The sequence below is a fragment of the Homarus americanus genome, unplaced genomic scaffold (assembly GCF_018991925.1).
Source record: "Homarus americanus isolate GMGI-L3 unplaced genomic scaffold, GMGI_Hamer_2.0 scaffold36970, whole genome shotgun sequence".
Taxonomy (NCBI): Eukaryota; Metazoa; Arthropoda; class Malacostraca; order Decapoda; family Nephropidae; genus Homarus; species Homarus americanus.
In genome coordinates, this window is record NW_024740094.1 from 1,144,156 (window position 1) to 1,165,232 (window position 21,077).

General features: G+C 45.8%; 1 protein-coding gene across 2 annotated transcripts in view; it reads right to left on the reverse strand.

Moving 5' to 3' along the window:
* The window catches only part of LOC121875115 (protein naked cuticle homolog 1-like), a 54,153-nt gene that overhangs the window by 13,342 nt on the left and 19,734 nt on the right, over positions 1–21,077 (reverse strand). For both annotated transcript variants that reach the window (XM_042379482.1, XM_042379481.1), the window contains exon 2: positions 542–708. In XM_042379482.1, coding sequence (XP_042235416.1) covers positions 542–708 — 167 coding nt within the window. The remainder of the gene's footprint in view (positions 1–541; positions 709–21,077) is intronic.

Below are 21,077 nucleotides of genomic sequence, written 5' to 3' on the forward strand. Positions count from 1 at the left end.
CAAGAGTACAGTCTATACTCCTGATCAGTCAAGAGGAGTCTATTTTCCTGATCAGTCAAGTCAGTCAAGAGTACAGTCTATACTCCTGATCAGTCAAGAGTACAGTCTAAACTCCTGATCAGTCAAGAGTACAGTCTAAACTCCTGATCAGTCAAGAGTACAGTCTACACTCCTGATCAGTCAAGAGTAGTCTATTTTCCTGATCAGTCAAGTCAGTCAAGAGTACAGTCTATACTCATAATCAGTCAAGAGTACAGTCTATATCCCTGATCAGTCAAGAGTACAGCCCATACTACTGATCAGTCAGGAGTACAGTCTAAATTCCTGATCAGTCAAGAGTACAGTCTAAATTCCTGATCAGTCAAGAGTACAGTCTATACTCATGATCAGTCAAGAGTAGAGTCTTCACTCCTGATCAGTCAAGTGAGTCAACCTATTCTACAGTCTGTTCCAGTCCACATCAGTCAACTTCAGTTCAGTCAGTCAGTCACAAGTCAAGCAACATGGCTGACAAGCTCGGGGACGTGACCAACACACATACCTCAACATATGTGCCGGGAGTGAGATGGCTACGGGTGTTCCCTGGGTGTGGGTGTGGATGGGCGTGCGGGGTGGGCGTAGGCGTGGGTGTAGGGAGTAAGTCGTCCTCGCACGCCCGCACCAACGTCTCCGTGTCTGAGCGCCCACATCCTTCCTCCTGTGCCATTACTGTAAGGGAAAGGAAGAAACATGGTTAGGTTAGGTTAGGTTAGGTTAGGTTAGGTTAAGTACTGTAAAAGCTGCATCAACACCATCATCAATTAACATCAACAAAAACAACAACAAAACATAAATACGATACCAAAAACCACCTCCTCCACCACCGCAGAACAAAAAAAAAGGTTTCAGAACACCAAGAAACCTTACTGGTATCGTTAGCTGGGATACAATACCATTGAATCACGAACTCATAACCATTACCTTCCTACATAACGTGAAGATTAGGCATCCCAGCTTATTTAACCTGAAGATTAACCACCCTAACGCAAACCTACCTTACCCCCTCCCCCACACCCAGATTATCTCACATTATGATTAACTATCCTAACGCTAATCTAACCCATAAGTAGTGTTAAGGTGTTTAATTATCAGGTGAAATAAACTGGGAAGGTAGGAGGATAATCTTCAGGTGGGAGGATAATCGTCAGGTGGGAGGCTAATCTTCAGGTGGGAGGCTAATCTTCAGGTGAGGGGCTAATCTTCAGGTGGGAGGCTAATCTTCAGGTGGGAGGCTAATCTTCAGGTGGGAGGCTAATCTTCAGGTGGGAGGATAATCTTCAGGTGAGGGGCTAATCTTCAGGTGGGAGGCTAATCTTCAGGTGGGAGGCTAATCTTCAGGTAGGAGGCTAATCTTCAGGTGGGAGGGTAATCTTCAGGTGGGATGATAATCTTCAGGAAAGAGGCTAATCTTCAGGTGAGGGGCTAATCTTCAGGTGAGGGGCTAATCTTCAGGTGGGAGGCTAATCTTCAGGTGGGAGGCTAATCTTCAGGTGAGGTGCTAATCTTCAGGTGAGGGGCTAATCTTCAGGTGGGAGGCTAATCTTCAGGTGAGGGGCTAATCTTCAGGTGATGGGCTAATCTTCAGGTGATCTTTTGTAAGACCATCCGTGTTTTAACTACAGGGACAAAAGGAGCTATCACGTTTGTGGTGGTGTGGATGACTGTGTGTGTGTGCGTGTGTGGCGGGGGTATACTGTATATGTGTGGCGTAACCCGGTAAGGGAAGCTTCGCAGTCCTTGACCACAACACCACCACACCACTACCACACACCCAAACCCATCCGTCTTCTACTCTCACACACACACACACACACACACACACCCACCCCTACCTTTGTATCCCGGTTTGAATTACCACAACAGTCATCAGCATTAACGAGAGAGAGAGAGTACCCCGTAATAGTTAACACTGTGTCAAGAACCTATATGAACTTGTTAACGAGTCACACACATTCATAAGAAGCAGTGGCCACTCCTTCACCTCCCCACGACCAGCACCAAACCCCAACATCATCAGTTCCACCATTACCTCCCTTGCCTTTTTAATAAACTCCCTCGTGAGCTCACTAAAGCCTTCCTAATGCACCTTAAAAGTCTGCAATAACATTCTACAACCACTTAAGGGAGAGTAAGGTACACAATATTAAGCTACGGTACGACTTTTTACATCACCAAGGATGATGAATTTTACCCATCTTTTAACATCTCGCATTCAGTATTTTTCTTTAATATAGGAGCCAGCCAGCCAGAACCAACTCACTAGTGTTGGGAGTCTTCCGTTTCTTTCCAGTATTTCCAGCGTCTCTCCCGGGTGTTGAAATGGTCCCCTGATTGCCTGCTGGAACCGTTCGACTGGAATGATTCCCAAATTACCCGATAAATCGCTGCTTCTGGGATGACACTGCCGGAAGGGGACTAAGTCGTGCCCGGATCACTGTTAACCGTGGAGAGAGAGAGAGAGAGAGAGAGAGAGAGAGAGAGAGAGAGTTTACGTCCGACAAACTCCTAACACACGTATCGTAACACCAACGCCACCATGAGCGAATCAACAGTTTGGCATTCTCTATCATCACTGACACTATAGAAGCAACGCCAGGAGAACGTTCGTCCGTCTCATACATACACTGGCATAAGACTGATTTAGAAGACAGTTCTGGAAGAAACGCTGAGCTAGTACTGGAAGAGTCGCCAATGGTCCCTGGAACGAACGCTGAAGGACCCTTTAATTCTCTCCTGAGTGATAATGGACTGTTTCCTGGTCGCCGGAACTCTGCTGGAATGACACTGCGTCTTTCCAGGCCAGATCTTGTGTAACTGGAACTACTGCTGGAACGACCCGCTAGAATGTTTCTACCTAATTGCTTTGGAACTTACTGGAATGCGTCAGAAACCTACTAGAATGCGTCTGAAACCTACTAGAATGCGTCTGAAACCTACTATAATGTGCCTGGAACGTACTGGTTACAAACAGGAAAGAACGTCACAAGAACTAGCCGAATGTAACGAAGCAAGAATACCCGCCGGTGGGTGGCTGCCCTGACCCCCCACCACCACCAAATCATTTAGAACGGCAACGTAAGCTCTCCTTTCATTGGGTAACCGAGTTTCGATTTTCCGCCCGACTTTCCGTTCGTGTCAGCGATAGGGTGCGGGTTGATTAGTGATTACAGCTTTCAGAGTCTGGCGGGTTCAGCAGTTCTTGTGGCGGTCTATTGTGGCCCAGAGAAAAGACCTTTGCGAAATTCATCGTCTTCCAAGGTGTGTGTGTATGTGTGTGTGTGTGTGTGTGTGATCATGTATATCCAAGTTCAACGTCTTCAAGGAGAGATAGTACATAATGTATGTCTAAATATGAACAAAAACAAGAACTCTTTCTCGACTTTTTTTTTAACACGACAGGAGAAAAAAATGACACTTTTTCATTTTTCCCCACCACCCGTCCTTGCTCTAGGGATTATTTCCCACCTCACCCTACACATTTTACCCTACACCCCCGAGGCAGCCGTCAATATTGCGACAGCTCCTATAATAACTGCACCTCCACGTCTAGGGACTTTCTCAATGGCGCGGGAAGATTTCTCAACATTTCTATCTTTCCTTCTCTCATATTTTCCCCCTCGCTTTAATGCTGGGTGGGAGGATATTGGTATCAGACTTGTCGGTATTCATTTTTTTCTCTGCCAGAAGAAGCTCATAAGGTGGTTGCTTTTGTTTTGGTACAATATCGTGCTGTGTGTGTGTGTGTGTTTAAGTTTTTGTCTGTTTAAGTTTGTTTCACTGTTTAAATATTAATCTACAGGTGTTTGTGTTTTCTACTGTATTTGATTGTGTAAATATTATTCTGTGTATTCATGTGTGTGTTTTCCAACGTGTTCGTAGGTGTAAGGGATGTCTGTATACTGTATAGGTGTATGTCTGTTTAAGTGTTTATATGCGTCCGTAAGCATAAGAAATGTCTATATGTATTGAGGTCTGTGTATGTTCGTAAGCATTATTATCACTTTACGAGCCTAAACTTTCTGTAACAACTCTCAAAAGACTTACTTAATAAACTTCACCACTAACTTTAATTTCCTAAGCGCCAAATTTCCAGGAATTTCCCATCTCATTAAATTCTGCCGTTACGTGTATCATTTTAATATGGTGTCTTCCATTTTCCCACCCAATACCTCTACTCGTCCGTTTGTCAGCCCCGGCTTCCGCTTCCTTCTTCTCACTAATGTCTTCACTCGTTCGGACAATAACGTGATTAACCTAAGTCGAGTGATCTGTACAGAGTCCCCTGGTCAATGTTTTTGTTTTATATAACTGAAAAGGAAGTGATTTATATAGGGAAGATAATTAAAAGTAATGATGTACCGCATTCGGACGACGGTACTAGCTGGCGGGTGTTCGGGCGGATGGGGGGAAAAATATACGAGTCATTTTCTGTTGCCAACGATAAAATAAACAAATAAATTTCAACTCCAGCGACATTACACAATACTGTACATAACACTAAAACAACAAAACACCGTAAACACAACTGACAAAATACAAGTAATATAAAAATAACAGCAGCGAACATAATAAAGTCTTTGGTTTTCGCGCCAAATTTTCCAGGTTATTTCCTGCACTTCCTGGGGCGCGGGCTGTCAATTTCCCCCACACCAGGCGTCGCTCACCCCGCGTATTAGCCTCCCGCGGGACACAGCGGCAGGGGAAAATTCTCGCGCCTTTTCCCCTGCCAGATACGCTCAATTATGTTTACCCACGTAACCCACTGCTATTGTAATATTTCTTTTCCGCTCTTTGATTACTGACTGCGTGTTTGTTATATATATATATATATATATATATATATATATATATATATATATATATATATATATATATATATATATATATATATAAAATAAGGACAAATTATTTCGTCAGAAGAATGGATAAACCAAGTGAACAATAACAACATTGACACGGGTTAGCCAAGTGAGAGTCGAGGCCTCTTAGTGGCTCCAGAAAACTACTGTAATTATTTCAAAGAATTATTATATAACGGTATCATCTAGATTACATGTTTATATACAAATGCTTGGCTTTTATCTATTCATACCTATATTTTAGTATAGTTATTTATGTACAGTACAGTAATGTGGTAAGTGGGTGGAAGCAATTTAAATAATATTAATAAGTAGAAAGAGTAAAGAGGAGAGGAAAGGGGGAGCCTGTCAATACACCTACACTGCTGCCCCACTCACTACAACCTGCCTCAACACCCTCTCACCTGTGTCACACACCTCTATGAATGCCAAACATGACTTACTGACTGAATCACTCACTCATCTAATTAACAAACTGACTCATTCACTGACGGACGCCATATTTGAAGTTGATGCAGATGTAGAAATTCTTGAATATTTTTTTTTATTCTTAAATGGGTAGAGTCTCTGTGCTATTCGTACGCCACTTTGAGTACCGTCTGTGTGTCGTTATGTAATCAAGGGAGATTCGTTTACACATTCCCAGCTGAGAGAAAATTCTAACAAAGTGTTTTGAGAATCTGAGAACTCGCTACCTCTACCTCCTCCTCCTCCTCTTCACCCTCTCACTTGCTACTTCTCTCTCCTTGTATTCCTCCATCCCCATTCTTTCTTTTCCTCCCAATTCCCCCATCCACCTCAACCCCTTTACCCTCCCTTCTTCATCCACCATCCCCCCTCCTCTCTCTCACCCACTTACCTACCATTCACCCCTCCCTCCCACCCACCTTCTCTCTCCCTCTCACCCACCTACTCACCCTTCACCTCCCATTTCTCTCCCACCACCACCACACTCGACCACCACTAAAATATTTCTTCACACTATTCAGTCAACCTCACCAGCCAGCCACCAACACTCGTATTATTAACATTATTATATAGATCACTGGCGCCGCGTCCCTGAGAGAAATAAATTATTGTTTATATCACAGCGCGGGAAAGGGTCTGGGTCCGTGAGAGAAATAAACTTATTGTTTAAATCAGAGAGAGTTGGGGGGGGGGGCGCAGAGTCCGTGTGAGATATACTGTATAAATTATTGTTTATATTAGAGCAAGGGAAGGGGCCCTCAATCCACGTGAGAAAATAAATTGTTATTGTTTAAATCAGAGCGAACGGAGGTGGGGGGGAGGGGGCGAGTTCGTGTGAGGGTATATTAGATGAATGACGGATTACCCGGAGCTAGTAAACACAGCTGTGCCACATGTCTATCTTAATAAAGGCGGTGGTGCCACGTTTAATCGATCTCCCTTCCCCCCTCCCTCCCGTCAGGTGTCAGGTCTGGTCACTTGGCGGGGATTATATCTATCCTGCAGCTTGCATAATCTCCCCGCAGTGATAAATCCCACTCGAGAGGCACTCAAGAGGATTACACACTCAAATAATTAAGGATGTTGGACAAAACCCCCCACATAACGTAACCTAAAACAATGCATTACAACTTAATGAGATTATATAGTAGAATTTTGTCCAATCCATTACGTAAGATTTTCTCACGCGTTAAACTGCTGGGTTGAATTTTAAACGTTCACTAGATACACAAATGGAATCAATAATAATAATAATAATAATAATAATAATACAATAATAATAATATAGTAATAATAATAATAATCACAGGCGCATTTTGTAAACTTGATAAGAGAGATCTTTTAAAATAATACCGGTCGATTAGTTGCCGCCATCCTCCGCCAGACCCCCGCATAGTAAACAAAAGAGCATTGGCTGTCAACACTCAACCGGGCCGTCGGCTCTCTAAAGGATGACGTTCATTCCATTCTCTCTCCTTCATTCCTTCATTCTCAATCAACTCAGAAGCCCAGGATGGATGACAAATGCCTCTTATCGACTTCCTGCCCCCCCTCCCCCCCGGCCGTAATCTATTAATAAACTTGAGAGCGTTACAGGATACAGAACTTAATCGCATTCTCAAACATGCTCCAGACATTTAGATAATTGAACTCTTTGATCTTATAGTGAGATTGTTGCTTAACGGAGCATGCTAATGAAGTAATAGTACAGCTCTTAACAGTACTACACTTTCTATAATAATAATCATAGTAATAAAAAAATTACATAAATAGAACGTAAGATCAAAAATGGTCCTAAGTTTAATGTAATGATCACTAGTAAAATAGTCTACATATTTCAGAAAGATAGTTCTAATGGTAGAGAGAGAGAGAGAGTATGTGCGTTTGCGGGGAGGTACTACGTATGATGACTCAGACCGTAATGGCGGGTTAAGAGGGTGGGAGGAGGGGGAGGGAAGGGGGATGGGGGAAGGAAATAGGGGGGAGGGGAGGGACTAGGGGAACTGAATAACCAGCCACGAACAGGTGAGGCAGGGAAAAATCCAGGAAAGTTGTCAGGTAAAGGGAAATTCTTGACAGGTTTAGGAAAATTCTTGACAAAAAGGGAAAAATCCCGGATATAATAAAAATCCAAGAAACGGAGAAATTTGTATAGGTAGGAGAGGATAAGCAGGTTTAGACCGGGAAAATTCTATCCATTTAGGGGAAAAATTCTCAAACTTGTAGGAAAAACACAACAGGTTAGGGGGAAAACAGGGAAAATACCCAAGTTAATCACCCAAAGTAAACCTGCAAGATTTAGGGATATTTTAGGGTTACCCAAACTCCAATAAGGTCAACCAGGGTCAAATCAGGTCAACCAGGATCAAATTAAATCAACTGGGGTTAATTTAAATCAACTAGGGTCAATTTAAATCAACCATGGTCAACCAGTACCAAATTACTTCAATCACAGGGTCAATTTAAATCAACCAGGGTCAACCAGTATCAACTCAGGTACATCCTCCACACTCTAAGGTCATCCCGGGTCACAGAAGTCAATCACAGCTAACATAAGGAGTCTGCAATAGGCCGGTTGGCCTGTGCATGGCAGCTCCTGTCGAGAGTTACTACCACTCTCTATCATCCATGAATCTATCCAGCCTCCTTTTAAAACTTTCCAGCGTTCCAGCACTTACTACAAAGTTGCTAAGCTTGTTCCACTCGTCCACCACCCTATTTGTGAACTAGTTCCTTCCTATCTCCCTCCTAAACCTAAACTTATCCAACTTAGATCCGTCGCTACGAGTCCTATCCTGCTCGGATATTATAAGAACTTTATCTATATCGTCTTTATTGATTCATTTCACCCACTTAAATACTTCGATCATATCTCCCCACACTCTTCGTCTTTCTAGGGGAGGCAAGTTTAGTTTCTCAGATGTGATTAACTTTTACCTCACACGTATTGATAACAGCATATAACTTAATATAAAACTCATAACAAATATAACTAACAACAAATAACTATAACTTGATCCTAACTAACAAGTACATCCCGTAATTAAAAAAAAACACCAAAAGACAAATATAACTATACTGTAACTTTAATGTAACTATCAGTACTATTAATTACTAAATATAAACAGGTATTAATTACCCTCAGTCAGGTTTTACCAACAGTCTACCTGGCCTCGTGTTCAGGTGAGCACTCTCTACCTCCACCCCTCCCGACGTATGCAACCGTGAGAGGTCAATATACATACCACACGGGTGCGTATGATGCGGGGAATAACTGGCATGTGGTGGACAGCGGCAGGGGGGGGGGGAGGGAGGTGGAAAGGAGGGAGGATGGAGGGGTAAAGGGAGGGAGGGATGAAAGCATTAAGGTGATTGGTAGTCGGGTGTGTTACTATGAGGGAGGGAGGGAGGGAGAGGGGTGGAAGGGGGGGCGGCAGAGGGAGGAAGGGGAGGTTGTCTATATTATTAACACCTACAGTGAAGGCAGATGGGGGAGGGAGGGAAGGAGAGAAGGGAAGGGAGGAGGGGGCGTCTGGCGGAGGGAAAAACGTGGGAACCTGTTCATTAGTGTCTGTATGTGAAGGTAATATTAACTCAACTCTCCCTCAATAACATAACACACAAATGAACAACAACAACACGGGTCAGCTGTACTAAGCATAAACAAAACATTATCTTTAATCTGTTTATTATCCCGGGAAGACAAACGTTTTTCCCAAGTAACGAGACACAAGAATAGCACAAACGTTCCCTTAACACACCTGTCCCTCCAACACAAACGTCCCCTTAACACACCTGTCCCTCCAACACAAACGTTCCCTTAACACAAACGTTCCCCCAACACAAACGTTCCCTTAACACAAACGTTCCCCCAACACAAACGTTCCCTCGCCGCCTATGTGGGTGTATCAGTGTCTAAAAAGAGTTGAAGAGTTCTGGGAATAGGGAACACAACACGGCTCAGCTCAGGTCAAGTGCTCCTGTTTAATAGTGTCGACAACGTCTTAAAGAATCCTGAGAACGTATCCTTGTTTTACACAGGCTGAAGGGGTGCACAATAAACTAGACGCTACAACCAACGTTCCAGCCACATGAGTAGAGATTCAATAACACCTTTTTTTTATCTTCTTGTAATAAACTTGAGTAAACACAACACGACGGTTGCTAAATAATATGGTAAGAATTTAGATCATACAGAAAATAATACGTAAATTGACAAAATTAAACACTGATAAATGTTCTGATTCCATAAACGTTGAGGAGCACCCACGACAGGACAAACGTTTAAACACTCCAAACGTTTGCCAGATACTTAAAACGTTGGGAAACATCAGCCAAACGTTGTTGAGTAAGTGAGAGAGTGAGTGAGGTGGTGTGGGGAGGTCTCGTGACAGGGGCGGTGTGTGTCCCAGTGCTGGAGAACGGAAGTTGTCACTCACCCACCACCACCACCACCACACTCCTCCCTCACAACCCCCCCCCCCCTTACCTCTCCCTCATCACTCCCTCCCCTCCCCAGCCACGCCACGCCAAGTACGGTACTTCCACCACCATCACACCACACAACCACCATCATCATCACACTACACAACTATCACCACCATCACACCATTACAACCAATACCACACAAACACATCACCATCATACCATACAACCACATCACCACACAATAACCACTATCCCCCACCACCACCAATACACCACACATCAACCACCACCACACATGAAAGTAAAACAATTTATTTAACCAGAAAAATACGCACAGTACCCAGGCAGACAAGGGGGTACGGCTCTCTTGAGTGGTACCTGGTTTAACCTGTACATTTATCTCAAGGAAGTATTATAGAACATTATTATCATCTGGATTATAAGTTACACAAGATTAGCCAAATTAAGTTAGAATATTATTTTATTTATTTAAATATTTTTTTTTTAATTTGGTTATCTCGTGTTACGTCAGTGATAAATAAAATTAAAAGTCAAGGTCACTATTTTTTAATGATACGATAAACATTTTAATAATTAGAGAATAGTTAAGTTTGCTTATGGAGGTCTGGGATAATGACTAGTACTATCACCACTAGCTAGTAACCAGACAGACCCTTTCACCATACTGCCTATCAGCCACCACCACTATTACCACAGCCACTACTACCACAGCCACTACTACCACAGCCGCCACCACCACCACTATTACCATTACTAAAACAACCACAACAGTTATCACAATTTACAACTGAGAGTGTACAGTAGGATGTTGAGTGCAGTATCGTCCACGCTGCCTACGTGTGTACTTAAGACTTACCCTGACCACCAAAGTCCCTTATTAATAGAGAATAACCATTAAATACCACACAATAATAGAAGCTGGCCATTAAATGTTACCTAAAACTGCACACTGACCATTATTAATATATTCTACTAAGCCTCGGAGCAAGACACCATTAACACGACGTGGAGTGTCAACAACCTATTCTGGCGGGAAAATCTCCAGCTGAGAGGTGTTAAAGGACACATTTGGCGGGAAAAATGCGCGCCAGTTATGGGACCAAAACAAAATTTTGGGCGGTAGAGTCCAGCGGAGCAGCGAGTTAATAGACTCACAAAGTTTGTTTACCACCGGATATTTTTCTTTTCTGTGGTCGAGAAATTGTTCTTCAAAATTACTCCCCGAGAGTTTGGACCTCGTTACAGTGACCTAGACTGTTTTTAACGGGATTTAAAATAGTTTCAACCCCTTTATAGTAAACGAATATTCCTTTTAACAAACAATACAACATCTCGACCTCATTACAGTGGCTACGAGTCCTATAATAGATTTGAACCCTATTAGAATGATCCATACAAATTCTATGAGGGACTTGAGATCATTCTAATAAATTTTCAAATCTATTTAATGGTCTTCCTGATCATTCTAAGACGGACAGGGGAGGATACCTTAGCCACGTGAGAATGACCCCCAAAAAGTTTGACCAACCCCGAACGACCCCATTAGAATGACCAAATCCTTCTTAACGGGTCTGATCAACTCTTGAACCTTCATAAGAACGACCAAGTCCTCTCTAAACGGGTCTTGGTCATGAGGAGAAGGGGAGGAGGGGGAGGAAAAGGATGGGGAGGAAATAGATGGGGAGGAGGAGTGGGAGGAAGAGGAGGGAAAAAAAAGGTCCAATATTTACAAAATCTCGACTTTATTGGAAACGGCTACAATTGACTCTGAGGTATTGGACGTCTCGTGGGGGGGAGGGGGAGACGGGGAAAGGGGGGCGTTGGAAATTGAGACGGAGGAGGAGAGGAGGGCTCTGAAAATGCGGGTTCTAAGAAATTGTTGTTATCTTGTTATTGTCTCAGCTGCGTAACACAACACTACTGAGAGAGAGCCCCACCCAGACCAGGAGAGACCCAACCCAGGCCAGGACCTATTTCTATATAAAAAAGTGACCATCCATGACCAATCCTGCGGCCAAGGAACCACCACGAGCCAATCTTCCAATCCCACACCAATTCATCACTGTCACCTGAGTCTTCCAACCTCCAGTGACCTTCCAATCCCCGCCGACACCCTTCCAATCCCCGCCGACACCCTTCCAATCCCCGCCGACACCCTTCCAATCCCCGTCGACACCCTTCCAATCCCCGCCGACACCCTTCCAATCCCCGCCGACAACCTTCCAATCCCCGTCGACAACCTTCCAATCCCCGTCGACAACCTTCCAATCCCCGTCGACAACCTTCCAATCCCCGTCGACAACCTTCCAATCCCCGCCGACAACCTTCCAATCCCCGCCGACAACCTTCCAAAGAAATAAGGAAGGAAGGAAAGAGAGGGAGAGATGAAGGAAGGCTAAGGGTAATTAAGGGAAGGCTGGGTGACTTCTCCAGGTCCTGTTTACAACCTAAGAGACACCACCACCATCAACTAAGGAGGGGAGGGAGAGGAGGGAGCAATAACTACCTTTAATTGAGTGACAGTACCAATAAACCTCTCCTTGTGTCTCATAAAAGAGGGAAGAGGGAAGAGAAAGAAGAGGAGGTGGAGCATAAGGAGAAGAGAAAAACAAGTAGAGAAGGAAGAGGAAGAAGACCAGCAAAGGAGGGGAGAAGGAAGAGATGAGAAAAATGCCTTGGTTCTCTCTTAATATCTAGCACAGTACATAAGACGACTAGATGCAGTGTCTTAGGGAGGGGAAGAGGAAGGAAGGGGGGAAGGGAGGGAGGGGAAGGGGAGGGGGGGAAGGGGAGGGAGGGCAGGGGGGAGGTAAGGGGAGGAAATGAAGTAAACAAAGACGCCGCCATCTTGGATCTTCACCTTACACGAATACTGCCAACTTATGTATCTAGTAAACACACTCACTTAACATGGTAAACACACTCACTTAACACGGTAAACACACTCAATATGGTAAACACACTCACTTAACACACACAAACACACTCACTTAACATGGTAAACACACTCACTTAACACGGTAAACACACTCAATATGGTAAACACACTCACTTAACACACACAAACACACTCACTTAACACGGTAAACACACTCAATATGGTAAACACACTCACTTAACACAAACACACTCACTTAACACAAGTAAACACTCAATATAGTAAACCTGCTCACTTAACACACACAAACACTCTTAACATAGGTAAACACACTCACTTAACACAGCAAAACCACACTCAATATAGTAAACACACTCACTTAACACCCACACAAACACACTCCTTAACACGGTAAACACACTCCAATATGGTAAACACACTCATAACACAAACACACTCACTTAACATAGTAAACACCTCACTTAACACACAAACACACTCACTTAACACGGTAAACACACTCAATATAGTAAACACCACTCATAACATAGTAGCTTTTTACACACACAGTTGAGACAGACACACACAGACATGCATGTGAAGTAAGACGGTCAGTACAAAGTGCCCTCCCCCACCCCCTGAAGCTGATACCTTACCACCTCCCTCTACTCCCCCTTCCCTTCCCTTACCTCACTCCCTAGGTGTCAGCCCTCCCACCCCTCCCCTCACAACTCCTCCAACCTATCCACACCCCTCCTTCTATTCTCTCTTCCCCTCCCTCCCTCCTCCTTCTCCTTCCTTATCTATCCCCTTCCCTCCTTTGTACACCCTCATTTTTCCCTCCCTTACCCTATTCCCTTCCTTCCTTCCTTCTCCCTCCCTCCTCTATCCCTCCCCGCGTCTGTTCCTGCTGTCCCCACTCACCAGAAACCTCTTCCGTTTCTTTCTGTCTTTCCCTCTCCCCACTGTCTCTCTCCCTTACCCCCATCCTTTCCCTCTTCTTTGTCTCCATCGATGTATTCGTTCCAATCTTTCAAGGAGAGAGAGAGAGAGAGAGAGAGAGAGAGAGAGAGAGATATTACACTATCTCTCTCTGTCTCCTCTATGTCTGTCACTCTCTCTCACCCTCCTCTCTCTCTCTCTCACCACCACACTCTTTCTCACCACCACCTCTCACCACCTCCTCTCTCCACCACCACTCTCTCTCCCACCCACCACCTCTCTCTCTCCTACCCTCTCTCTCTCACCACCTCCACTCTCTCTCTCCTCTCCTTACCACTCTCTCTCTCTCACCACCACACTCTCTCACCACCACACTCTCACCACCTCCTCTCTCTCCCACCACCTCTCTCTCCCCACCACCTCCTCTCTCACCCACCACACTCCCTCTCACCCACCCTCCCCTCTCACCACCACCACTCTCTCTCCCCTACCACCTCTCTCTCACCACCTCACTCTCTCTCACCACCACACACTCTCTCCTACCACACTCTCTCACCCACCACCTCTCTCACCCACCACTCTCTCACCCACCACCTCTCTCCTCACCCACCCCTCCTCCCTCTACCCACCACACTCCCCTCCTCCACCACCCCCACTCCCCTCTCCCACCCACCCCTCCCTCTCCCCACCACCACTCTCTCTCCCCACCCACCACACTCTCTCCCCACCACACACTCTCTCCCCACCACACCTCTCTCCACCCACCACACTCTCTCACCTACCTCTCTCCACCACACACTCTCCTCACCACCCACCTCTCTCTCACCCACCTCCCTCCTCTCACCACCACCTCCTCTCACCCACCACACCTCCCCTCCTCACCCCACCCACCTCCCTCTCCCCACCACTCTCTCCACCACCCCTCCTCTCTCCACCACCTCACTCTCTCCCACCCACCACTCTCTCTCTCACCCACCACACTCTCTCTCACCCACCACACTCTCTCTCACCCACCACTCTCTCTCCCACCACTCTCTCTCCCACCCTGGCCAGATATCCTCCAGGACAGCCTTTTTTATAGCAGGTTTGAGATAAATATTTAAGCCAGGAGCCAGGCTGGTTGCACTTAGCTGTGCTCTGTACCCACAGGTATAGATGTGCTCTGGCCCTTGGTATAACTGTGTTCCTGTACCCTGGTGTATAATGTGTTCTGTACCCTGGTGTATACTGTACTCTGTACCTGGTGTATAACTGTGTTCTGTATCCTGGTGTATAGCTGTGTTCTGTACCCCTGGTGTATAAGCTGTGCTGCTGCAGTATATAGCTGTGTGCTCCTGGCCCCTGGTGTATAACTGTGTTCATGTACCCTGGTGTATGCTTTTAATGCTCTACCTGGTGTATAGCTGTGTTCTGTACCCTGGTGTGTAACTGTGTTCTGTACCCTGGTGTATAGCTGTGCTCTGTACCCTGGTGTATAGCTGTGTTCTGACCCCTGGTGTATGGCTGTGCTCTGTACCCTGGTGTATAGCTGTGTTCTGTACCTGGTGTACAACTGTGCTCTATGCCTGGTGTGCTGTGCACTCCAGCTGGTGCTTATAACTGTGTTCTGTGCCTGGTGTATAACTGTGTTCTGTACCCTAGTGTATAAACTGTGCTCTGTGCCTGGTGTATAGCTGTGTTCTGTACCCTGGTGTATAGCTGTGCACTGTACCCTGGTGTATAGCTGTGTTCTGTACCTGGTGGCCTCAGCTGTGTTCTGTACCCTGGTGTACATAGCTGTGCTCTGTACTGCCTGGTGTATAGCTGTGTTCCTGGCCCTGGTGTATAGCCATGCTCTGTATCCTGGTGTATAGCTGTGTTCTGTGTACCCTAGTGTAGCTGTACTCTGTGCCACTGGTGTATATTTGTGTTCTGGCCCCTGGTGTATAGCTGTGCTCTGTGCCTGGTGTATAGCTGTGTTCTGTACCCTGGTGTATAGCTGTGCTCTGTACCCTGGTGTATAGCTGTGTTCTGTACCCTGGTGTATAGCTGTGTTCTGTACCCTGGTGTATAGCTGTGTTCTGTACCCTGGTGTATAGCTGTGTTCTGTACCCTGGTGTATAGCTGTGCTCTGTACCCTGGTGTATAGCTGTGCACTGTACCCTGGTGTATAGCTGTGTTCTGTACCCTGGTGTATAGCTGTGTTCTGTACCCTGGTGTATAGCTGTGCTCTGTACCCTGGTGTATAGCTGTGCTCTGTACCCTGGTGTATAGCTGTGTTCTGTACCCTGGTGTATAGCTGTGCTCTGTACCCTGGTATATAGCTGTACTAAGCACCATAACCTTTACCAAAGTACACCTTTTTTACCTCAACAATCATAAGTTCATAAACAACGTCTTCGAGAACAATATTAACCGTAAACAAAACAAGATTCAGCTACATTAATAGCCAAGTATCATTTATACATAGTAATTAAACATAATGCATACATAAATTAATATCTTCCATACATACATACATACATACACACTTTCACTCAAACATTCGCAAACAAATAAAATTTACACGTAAACAAGAGAGAGAGAGAGAGAGAGAGAGGAGTTAGGTTAGCGTTTGGGTGATTAATTTTAAAGTCATCTTCTGTGTGTGTGTGTGCGTATGTGTATATGTATGTGTGTGTGTGCGTATGTGTATATGTATGTGTGTCTCTCAGGGGGGGTGTCAAGCTCTACACCTCGGCTCAGGTCTTATCAACGGTGTGATGCTCGACGCGGCGAAGCTGAAGGGGCATTGTGCTGTCTCTTCACCCCCCCGTGTGTGTGTGTGTGTGTGTGTATGGTGGTGTGTGTGTGTGTGTGTGTGTGTGTGTGTGAATTCATAAACCTGCCGCAGTGGGAGGTCTGAGGACACATCTGCGATGACCTGACAGCTGCCAGTGCCACCCAGGTCTCGTTTCCGTAGGGCCATGAGGCCACTGCCAACATGTGTGTGTGTGTGTGTGTGTGCGTGTGTGTGTGTGACCCATTTAACAGTTAGACAGAGACCGATAGAAAAACATTTACTGAATTACTCTCTTATCTCAACCTAATGTAACCTAACCTAACCTAACCTAAATCTAACCTAAACCTAACGTAACGTAACGTAACCTAACCACACCGTCCAATAACATCACTTCCTACATAGACCTGTGTTATATGAGGCATATTAAGACCGCCTTATTGGTTCACTTAACTGACGAATAGAAACAAAGCTTAAAAACAAACCGATTGATCTGATTGGTCCTTCTTTTCGATTCACTATTATAAATCCTCCACGTGATTGGTCTCTGGGGTGATAACTGATAATTAACTCATTCATGATTGGTCAATAATCTAACACCAGGTTTGATTGATAACAGACAGGGAGACAGACAGACAGACAGACAGACACCTCACCTCACCTTGTCCCAACACACTTGTGAACCTTTATGTCAGTTAATGAGAGGGTGGGTGGTAGCACTAACCCTGAGTAATTGCCTCGTTACATTGGCACCGTGACGGTAGTTAGTGCGTTACTTGTCGAAAGGCTAAGGAAATGCGCCCCGCACGCCAGCCCAGGCTAATGAGAAGGGGGTAGTTTGACTTAGTAGCGTTTTATTGTGGCATAATTGTAATACTCCCACGACGGTACAGTGACGGACCTGTCACGTATGGCAGGTGATATCAGACACACACACATGGAGAATAATTCAGTCGTTTTGTTGTGTTGTGTTTTCTGCCATTTACTAAGTTACCGGTAGTTAAGAGGAATGATCTGTCAGGTGGCCACTGTTTATGTATGAGCCTACCAGGTATGACACACACACACACACACACACACACACACACACACAAAAGGAATTCAATCCTCTCGTGGTCTGTTGTTTTCTGTCATTCCTCGGTCTAGTTAAAAGAATGATCTGTTTGACGGTCATTACCTGTGTGTAGAAATACCCCGCATGACAGGGGATGACAGAGAGACAGAGAGACAGACACAAAACAAGAATTAAACTTTGTATGTGATTTCTCTTGATGTGTCGTGTACGGGACCAGTTTAAGACCATGAGATAACCTAACAGACTGACATTGCTGTTTGTGTGTTGACGTTATCATGGAGGTCATTAGGAAAACAGACAGACAGATACACAAACAGACAGACAGACAGACACACAAACAGACAGACAGACACACAAACAGACAGACAGACAGACAGACAGACACACAAACAGACAGACAGACACACAAACAGACAGACAGACAGGAATTCAGTCACATTTGCCAGCCATCGTCTTTCGGATCACCTGAAGATTAGGTACCTCAGCTTATGGTATACTTCAGCTTATTAGGTACCTCAGCTTATTAGGTACTTCAGCTTATTAGGTACCTCAGCTTATTAGGTACCTCAGCTTATTAGGTACCTCAGCTTATTAGGTACCTCAGCTTATTTAACTGTTAAAACACACTGACGCTACTTGGCCCATGTTATGTTAAGCCAGGTTATGTAGGGTTAGGTCAGGTAAGGTCAGGTTATGTAAAGTTATGGCGCGACGGAGTTGTGGAGCACTAAACCCTCACTGTGGCGCGGGGGAGGTGGGGTTGGTGAGCACTAAACCCTCACTGTGGCGCGGGGGAGGTGGGGTTGTGAACTAAACCCTCACTGTGGCGCGGGGAGGTGGGGTTGTGGGCACAAACCCTCACTGTGGCGCAGGGGGGAGGTGGGTTGTGGAGCACTAAACCCTCACTGTGGCGCAGGGGAGGTGGGGTTGTGGAGCACTAAACCCTCACTGTGGCGCAGGGAGGTGGGGTTGTGAGCACTAAACCTCACTGTGGCGCGGGGGGTGGAGTTGTGGGCACTAAACCTCACTGTGGCGCAGGGAGGTGGGGTTGTGAAGCACTAAACCCTCACTGTGGCGCGGGGAGGGGGGGTTGTGGAGCACTAAACCCTCCCTGTGGCGCGCAGGGGAGAGTGGGTTGTGGAGCACTAAACCCTCACTGTGGCGCGGGGAGGTGGGGTTGTGGAGCATAAGCCCTCACTGTATGGCGCAGGGGTGGGGTTGTGGGCACTGGCCACCTCACTGGCGCAGGGGAGGTGGGTTGTGGGCACTAAGCCTCACTGTGGCGCAGGGGGAGGTGGGGTGTGGAGCACTAAACCCTCACTGTGGCGCAGGGGGAGGGTGGGGTTGTGCTAAGCCCTCACTGTGTGGCGCATGAGAGTGGGGTGTGGAACACTAAGCCCTCCCCACTGTGGCCCAGGGAGGTCAGGTTGTGGAGCACTAAACCTCACTGTGGCGCAGGGGACAGGGAGGGGGTTATAGCGTGTTTTAGGTGTTTCAGGAGGATCAACTAGACTGACTCTGATAGCGCATGATTTGTTTGTGTGTTATTCCCATACTGTTTTGTTTGTCCAGGTGTGATAGGAGTGTGTGTGTGTGTGTGTGTGTGTGTGTGTGTGTGTGTGTGTGTGTGCTTGACCTATTATCTACCTGTAAGATCAAATTAGTCAAAACGGTGATGGTGATGGTGGTGATGGTGGTAGCAGAAGTCATGTTAATGGTGGTAGTGGTGGTAGCAGAAGGTAGTGGTAGTAGTAGTAGTGGTGGTGGTGGTGGCAAGAGATCATAATAAGTGGTGGTAGTGGCAGCAGAAGGGGCAGCAGAAGGTAGTAGTGGGCCCGGGTCAGCTCAGCCCTGCAGTACTCTCGTGTTTATTATGCAGGCTCCGTCTAACCACTAAACCCACCCAATTTCATGGTTGATTACTACCCAAGATGGTTCATAATTGTTCATAATAACATTTTTAATGGCTAACTAACACGGAATTAACCCTCAGCGATGGATAACCCTGACGAATAGGAATCTCTAACAACTTGCCCTCCCCTCCCCTTCACCCCCTCCCCTTCCATCCTGCTCTTCCCTCCCTCTCTTCTATCCCCTTCCTTCCCTACCCCCTTCCATCCCTGTTCTCACCCCTGCCTTCCCTCCTTCACCCCTGCCCTTCCTTCCCCCTTCTCTTCCTCCCCTTCACCTCTTCTCTTCCCTCCCCTTCACCCCCTTCCCTCCCCCTTACCCTCGTTACACCTCCCCACGAATTACAGCGACCAGCAGCCCTCACCAGCCCCCAGCAGCCCTCACCAGCCCCCAAGATGACCACTACAAGAGGGACTAAAATGTCAAAGGGTCGTAAGTGGAAATGAGGACGTAACTAACTGCCTCACTATAATTTACGACACAAGTAACAGAAAATTCTCAAATGATTCGTAAGTTAAATTTTCCTTTCACGTAAGATCAGAATAACATCATTTATTGGGGTAAATATTCTCAAAAATACAAGATATTAAATTCCCAAGTTAATTCTCTAGCCTAACCTAACGCAACCCAACCTAACCTAACCAAACCTAACCTGCCCTTACCTTACCTAACCAAACCTACCATCATTACAGTACAGTCATGGAGCCATTTCGACGCCATATATAATTAGGCCTGACCGTCATCCCTACTGTAGTTATAGTAGGCCTAGTTGTAGAGGCATCCACCCCCCCCCCCCACACCATCAATAACACAGAACAATAAAGGAATCTCTCTCTAACTACCTATAGACTAATTACCACGCCATATTGACCCTTATCGTTGTTCTCACTTAAAAATAAAGTCATGAAGAATCGTAACCCGAGTCACATATTCTTAAAGAAATCGTAAGATGAATTAATTCCTCGTAAGTGACCATAACAACTCAAAATGGACGACTTGAATGTAAATAAACACACCAAAAAACAACGATGAAAATTATACCCAAATTACGTCAAGACTCGACCTTTAATTAGAGACATTTACTGGATAGAAAGTTAAGAGGGGATATTGTGTAAGTGTGTGTGTGTGTGTGTGTGTGAAGGAAAAAAATGGCGTCAACAGTACTCTGAGACTAACCTAACCTAACCTACGAGAGAAAACCACCTAAGAACCTTCTAAATAACAAGACTAACTACCTACTGGGTGAATGAGCAGTCCTACTTACCTACTACCACCACCCACTCACCCGCCACACACAAGAGGCGGGATGAGGTGGGTTAGGGTGGGGTGGGGGGGGGGTGTTTAGACCTTACGGGAGGGTGTGGGTTAGCATGGTCTTGACCCCGACGGAGAGGTGGATTTCGGGGGCTGTGGACGGACCTTCTCCGGGCTACCTGGCTGACACTCCCAAGGGCAGCGTACCTCCTCCTCCTCCTCCTCCTACTCTCCCTCCTCCTCCTCCTCCTACCCTCCCTCCTCCTCCTACCCTCCCTCCTCCTCCTCCTCCTACCCTTCCCGTTCCTCCTCCATTATTTTTTTCTTCCTCTCCTTATTTTTCCTTATCCTTTGTTTTCTTCTTCCTTCGTGTGTTTCACCTCATTCTCCTGTTCTTCTTCCTCCTCCCTTTTTCTCTTTTCCTCCCTCTCCCCCTCCTCCTG